Consider the following 6637-nt stretch of genomic DNA (forward strand, 5'->3'; position numbering starts at 1 on the left):
TGCCCCTTCCTGCAGGGCATCGGTACCCCCCAGCCATCTGCACCATGGGGACCACCATGAAAGGGGGACCACCACAAAAAAGGGGACCACCATGAACAGGGGACCGCGAGGAGCACTTGGGGTTCACTCAGCCTGGCAGCCCCAAAAGGAGAGGGCATGGTGGGGCACTATTGTCACCTCCCCTCGGGGCTTTTGATGCCTGTAGGATCTCCAAAGCTTGGCCCAGGCTGGTGCCACCCAGCCCCAGGCCTTGAAGAAGACATTTGGCCAGTGGCTTGGCCTGAATGCACCCATGAAACATTTCAATTCGAAACATTTCAATTCCGGAAACATTTCAATTCTCCTTGCCCCCGCCCCCACAGCAGGCAGCCCCTTGCATAGTCAGGCTTATCCCACTGGTCCAGCAAAACATCCTGGGGGCTGATAAAGCTGCCTGGAGCTCCCAGGCATTTTAACCCCCGGAGAGCTGGGTGCTGTAGGGGAGCTGAGCATCCCCGGAGAGGCCGGGCTGCCTCTCCTGACAACTCTTCCCTCGCCGTGACAGGACTTCATGTGTTCATCACGACCACATGGTGAGATGGGCTCACACCACGCAGCCTCCTTGACTGGCAGCAGCTCCCACGCCCTGGCCAGCACGAGGCCTCTTTGTACAGCACCCTGGGGTCCCTTGGGGAAACTGAGGCACCAAGGGCTGCAGCCCCGTCTGCCTGCAGAAGTCATCAGCCCATCGCTGCCCAAGCGCAAGGCTGCAGACCAGGTTTATTGTCCGTGGAGAGTTGACAGAAAGGAAGCTTACAAAATAAATAAATATCTACACACACCTATATACAGTCCACACGCCCCCCACGGACAGACCTCACAGCACGCATGCAAAAGCACTTTGAAGCACAAATTAGAGCAATGACTTATTACAAACCGCTGTGTCAGGAAGGCTCAGGGACCACCGGGAAGGTCGTTCCCCAAATCGCCACCTCTGCTCCTTCCCCATAAATGCCAGCATCCCGTCAGCAGTGCCACGCTGGACCCCAACCCCAGCTCGCTGGTGGCATCCCAGCCTGGTCCAGCCAGCCCTCGTGCCCCGCTTCGGCTGCCCACCCCACCCCACGACTGCCGTCCTTGGCCACAGTGTCCCCAGGCTCTTCCCAGTCCGGTCTGCTCAGCTCATGCCCCTTCCAGTCCGAGATGCCTGGCCACGCAGCCCGTTGTGGGGGCAGCAGGACGTCAGTCTGTGCCCTGGTGGCATATTGGCCACAGGATCTGGAAGCAAACTGGCATATGCTGGGGTGCCAACTCCCATCCCATAACGTTGTAGGCAAAGGACGGGCAGGGGAGGTAAATCCAAGGACAAGGACAGGCAATGGAGCTCAGCTTCAGTGTCCCTGCTCAGGTCTTCACCCAGCTCCCGCAGCCTCCACGGGGAGGGCAGCAGGAGCTCCAGCAGGGCAAGGCCCCCGCCGCTCAGCACCCCTGTATGTCCCCTGCTTTTGCACACCTACAAAGACACATGCACACAGACACGCACCCATACGCGTGCTCTATCTACGTTGCTCCATCGCCTTGACGAGCTCCTCCAGCTTCAGGGCAAGGTGCAGGTCACCTTTCACCTGCAGCCTCCCACTCATGTAGGCACTCAAGGGGCGCAGGTCGCCCAAGAAGAGGTCCTGCAGGTCTTTCTCTGCCACTTCCAGAACGACGTCGGGGCTGCACTCGGGCACGCCACGGCCAGCTCGCCCCTTGCCTGTAGGACACGATGGGGGGGAGAGAGAGAGAGAGAAACAGCAGGCTTCAGGATCCAGCCTTGCCTGCTGGTGTTTCCCCCACTGTTTCACATGGGTTGAGTTGGGCCGGATGACAGACAAGGGCCTGGCATGGAGATTTTGGAGACAGGAGTCCTTACTCCTTATGGAGATAAATTTCTCTTGTGTTGCTCCACCAAGGTCCTGTTGCAGTGGTCCACCTCCAAGCCCTGTCCTACTTTTGCCACGGTGCTGGTTTTGCCTGCGATAGAGTTAATTTTCTTCATAGTAGCTAGGATGGGGCCATCACTCCAAACGTCCCTCCCTTCCCCCTTCTTCCCCCAGCTTTATATACTGAGCACGACGTCATATGGTGTGGAATCTCCCTTTGGTCAGTTGGGGTCAGCTGTCCCCCCCCAGCTTCTTGTGCACCCCCAGCCTGCTCGCTGGTGGGGTGGGGTGAGAGGCAGAAAAGGCCTTGACCCTGTGTCAGCACTGCTCAGCAGCAACGAAAACATCCCTGTGTTACCAACACCGTTTCCAGCCCAAATCCAAAACGCAGCCCCGTACTAGCTACGGGGAAGAAAATTATCTCTATCCCAGCCAAAATCAGGACACGTGGCCACCAGGAAAACCACCAGCACCCCTAGGGGACTGGATTAGGGTGCTGGGAGGACATCTGCCAGCGTGGCAATGGCCCAAGGCGCTGCCCATGCATGTCCCTCCATCACTACCCCTTTGGGCTGGTGGCATACAAGAACCAACAAACCTTGAGGTCTCTGAGCCATCCCACTTGGCCAGCCACGAGGAGACCTAGCTGCCAATTTTCTATCAAGACTCTCTTTCTGAAGGAAAATTCATGGTTTTAACCCAAACCAAATTATACCTTGGACTTTCAGGGAGCAGGGACTCAAGGCCACGGTCGCCAAAATGCAGTGCTCGGCTGAGAGACCCTGGGGTGCCTTTCATGGAGCTACCAAACAGACTTGGTTTGGGACCCCCTACCACCAAGCTCGGTGGGGTTCGCAGCATGCAAAGGGGGCATGGGCACGAAACACCCTCCCACCTACGACACAACAACCCCGAAGAGCGGCGACCTGAGGAGAGGCTTATGCGGTGCTCTGGGCGCCGCTGGGCAGGGCGATGTTGACCTGGTAGGATGCTCCCACCTGGCTGACCAGGGCCTCGGAGAGGATGGGCTCCACCGCCGAGAGCAGCTCGTCTGCGCTGGGCTTCCTCCGGGCGCTGCCAGCGGTGGCGAGGACGGGAGCGGTGGGAGGCTCCACCTCGTTCACCGTCTCCATGCTGTCTGCTGGGGACAATGGGACAGAAGTGGGTTGAGGGGACACCTTTGGGTAGTGAGCTTTGCTGGTCCGCATGGACCCACCAGAAAAGGTCTCCAGAGCAAAGAACCCCACTTATCCAGCAAGTTTCCAGCTAAGCAAGAAGAGGACAACATGGTTTTGCCAATTCCTACTGCCTGCTCTTCTGTCTGCCATGGGTTACTCTTCCCCTGCTACCAGGGGGTGGAAAATCATCCCTGAAAGAAATAGCGAGGCACAGATTGGTGCAGGGTTTCTGGAAAAAAAAAAATCCACGTTGCCCTCAGATGTGACTCTCTTGGCAAGCTCAGGCTTGGCTTTGCCTGGCGGAAATGCTGAGGTCTGAGTTGGTCTTCAGCCCAGGGTCCTGCAGATCTGCTCCTGCCCTCCCCAGTCCCATCTCCAATGTCTTGTTAGAAAGGTTGCGTTGTGCTACATGCCGCGTGGAGCTGTGCCTGAAGCAGTCCTCTCTCCTCCTCCCTACCAGCCTCTTTGTGCTGTGCTTGTAGGAGCGTGGTATCTCCCACATTTTGACTCCTCTGTCAAACAGCCAATGGACACAAAGGTCGTTGGGCAGGAGGGACATCCCCCAACGGAGAAGTGATGGCCTTGGGTTGGTTACCTGCCTCTGGAGCGCCAGTCCCGCTGCCTGCCAGGGCCAGGGTGTTGCTGAAGAAGTGGGCAGCCAGCTGCTGAACGGTGCCATCCAGCCCCTCCGGCCCAGGCACGGGTGGCATGGTGGCCAGAGGGCCCACCAGGTTCTCCCGGGGTGGCTGCAGCACTGCCTCCATGCTCAGCTCCACCCGGTCCACCTCCAGGCCCCAGGACTTGGTCATGTCGTTAATCTCCAGCTGCAGAGCCAGGAAGAAAGGGAGGGGTGTTGGCAGCCCAGGCAGAGCTGGGTATGGCCATGGAGACCACCCACAACAGCACCCCCCGCCATGGGCATTCCCATAGCTTATACTTCTGCTACCCACCAGCTTTAAACGCAGGGTGTTGAACCAGGCTCAGTAGTCCATCTCCTCCGAGCTGCCCACTCCCACTTTCCACCCTGCTCACCCAGTTGCTCTCCCAGCTTGGAGGAGGTCGGGACAGGGAGGACAGCTCTGTCTCGGTCCCCTTTCTGTGGCTCCCTCCCAGGCTGGCCTCCTTCCTCCCTCTCCCCTGGGCACTGCGGCCTGGCATGGTGCTCCACCAGGCAGCATCTCTGACCTCCAAACTACCCCAGACACCCCAGAGATACCCATATATCGCCCCCAGCCTCCTTTTATATCATCCCTTGTAGACGTTCAACCCACGAGCTCTTGGCCCGGCCCAGGTCGGCTGCGGGCACTAGTCATTGCCCCTCTGCCACCGCCCTGTCCCGCTTCTCTCCCCAAAAGCCTTTTCCAGTTTGCAGCCCCCTCCAGACATTTTCCTGGTGGAGATATGGAGGCCGAATTTAAGCCTGCTGACAAAACGTGGGCTTTTCTGCGTGGCCAAAGCCCTTCTGGATAAGCCACAGAGCTCCAGAGACCCCCAGGCTGAAGGCATCTGCTCCCCACTCATCACCACCTCTTCTCAGCTCTCCTCCTTGGCCGGGACCATGGCCAGGTGGACTTCCAGCAGCTACAGCTTTCCCTTACTCTTACTTCCACACCAAGAGCCCGAGGGTTTGGGGGGGGCTCTGCGCCGGGCTGGGGCAGTGCTCACCAGCAGCTGCTCCCCGATCCTCAGCTTCTCCACCTGGATCTCGCGGAGGCTCTTCTTCACCAAGGTCTTGGTCATGGCGTTCTGCGCTGTCATCCGGGTGGCTGCGATGAGGTCCTTCACCATCATGACGGACAACACGGGGTCCCACACCCGGAATTGGACGTCGGCGCCCATGGAGATGACCGCCCCATCCTTGGAGGTCAGCTGGGGCAGAGGGGAGTCAGGGTCTCTCCCCCTCTTCACCCCGTGGCCCAACCCTTGTGCATAGAGCCTGGGAGCAAGGGCATGCACTTCTTTCCCAGCTGGCAACCGGCTCTAGCTCTCTTTATTAAGAGGGTTATTAGAAACAAAACCAACCCAAAGGATGAAGTTTGGGCTAGTCTGAATGGTGAGGCCAGTTTCCAGCACGGGGCTGTTATTGAAAGACATCTGGGAAGGATAGGGATTGATGTTTTTGAGATGTCTCCAGCCAGGAACGTGCATTGGACAAGGTGTGCAAAGTCAAGAGGAGCTTTTCAACTGCAGGCAGGTGAGGACTCTGGGTTCACAGCACCAGCTACAACCCCCCTCGCCTCGCCGTGAGGATGGAGGAACTGAGAGTTGGGTCCATGCATGGCACCAAGGGTCAGGCTATCCCAAAATCCACCTGCTCTGGGCATTTGAGAGATGTCTCTCCATACCGCCCTGAGGCCCAAGGCAGCTCACCTTGCAGGGGGGCACGTTGAAGGCCCTCGTCCTCAGATCCACTCGCTGCCAGTGATCAATGAAGGGCAGCAGCAGGACCACGCCGGGTCCCTGCGGCGCCCGGATGCGGCCCAGGCGGAAGATGATCATTCGCTCGTAGGCGGGCACGATCTGGAACGGGAAAGTTGAGACCAGGGCAGATCAAAACCCCGGGTCCTGCGGTGCCAGGAGCAACGGGGCCAGGGGCAGCCGGGAACGGTCCCCTCCGTGGAGGATGGGTTGTCATCCCACTCCTCACCTGCTTTCCTTCCTTACCTTCAAGGCAAACCATCCTGAGATGGGGAAGGTGACAACCATCAGCAAGACCACCAAGGAGGTGATAATCCCATGGCAGATCCAGGACAGCCAACCCTGGGAGGAATCTGCAGGGGGGTGAAAGGGGGATGTACCTGCTCCAAAACCCCCTTCCCTGCCCATGAACCCCCACCTGAGCCTCTCCCCCCATGCACCCTGCATCCCAGGGAAGCCAGCAGTGTGGGGGGGGAAACCGGCCAGTGCGACACCCTACAGCAGAAGTGGCAACAAAGAGAAAGGCAGCGGCTCTTCTCTAAGGTCGGGACTCACCTGCGGTATTCCCGGCCGGCCCCAGAGGGTCTTGCTTGGATCCAAAGGAGAAGCAGCCCTTCTGGGCACCGTAGAGCCCGATGCTGGACTGCTGGAAGCGGTCAAAGTCTCCCAAGGGAAGGGCCTGGTATCCCGACCGGCTGAACATGGTGCTGGTGCCTTGCACGGGACCCCGCTCCCAGTGCTCGGAGCCCTCTAAGCCCGGCTCCCCGCTGCCATCGCAGCCACCTCCGTGGCCAGCACGGCTTCTGCCTGCCCCCGACCCGATCCAACGTCCCTGCCCGGCTGCCTGCAAACCTCCCCGCCCTGACGTGCAACCGGAGAGACACCGGAGAAGAGCTGACAAGCCCTGCTGTTATCACGGAGGATGCTTGCTAGAAGAAATCAAGTCCTTCAGGGGGTTTCCTTGCCGGGGTCTCACCCAGGCTGGGGGGTTCACATCTTCCCAGCGACCCTCTGGGCAGCGGCCGAGCCGGGAGACAAAAGCCGCGGCCCCACAGCCACCCTCCACGTTGCACCCCCGTGGAGCTGGGAGATAACCCTGGGGTGTCCCCGGCCACCAGCCCCGTGGCTGGGGGG

The 6637-nt window shown here is 59.4% G+C and overlaps 2 protein-coding genes across 2 annotated transcripts in view; both read right to left on the minus strand.

Moving 5' to 3' along the window:
- The window catches only part of LOC103922051 (protein PML-like), an 11765-nt gene extending 10765 nt beyond the window's left edge, over positions 1-1000 (minus strand). Inside the window, exon 1 of the mRNA XM_009330122.1 lies at positions 917-1000. Coding sequence (XP_009328397.1) covers positions 917-1000 — 84 coding nt within the window. The remainder of the gene's footprint in view (positions 1-916) is intronic.
- Positions 1001-1535: 535 nt separating this feature from the next.
- STOML1 (stomatin (EPB72)-like 1) lies at positions 1536-6206 on the minus strand. Its single transcript, XM_009330123.1, has 7 exons — positions 6059-6206; positions 5750-5856; positions 5456-5605; positions 4751-4954; positions 3681-3909; positions 2857-3045; positions 1536-1783 (listed from the first exon to the last, which is right to left on the minus strand). The coding sequence occupies exons 1-7, from the start codon at positions 6204-6206 to the stop codon at positions 1536-1538; spliced, it is 1275 nt and encodes a 424-aa protein (XP_009328398.1).
- Positions 6207-6637: the final 431 nt, after the last annotated feature.

This window comes from Pygoscelis adeliae, unplaced genomic scaffold (assembly GCF_000699105.1).
Source record: "Pygoscelis adeliae isolate BGI_AS28 unplaced genomic scaffold, ASM69910v1 Scaffold298, whole genome shotgun sequence".
Taxonomy (NCBI): Eukaryota; Metazoa; Chordata; class Aves; order Sphenisciformes; family Spheniscidae; genus Pygoscelis; species Pygoscelis adeliae.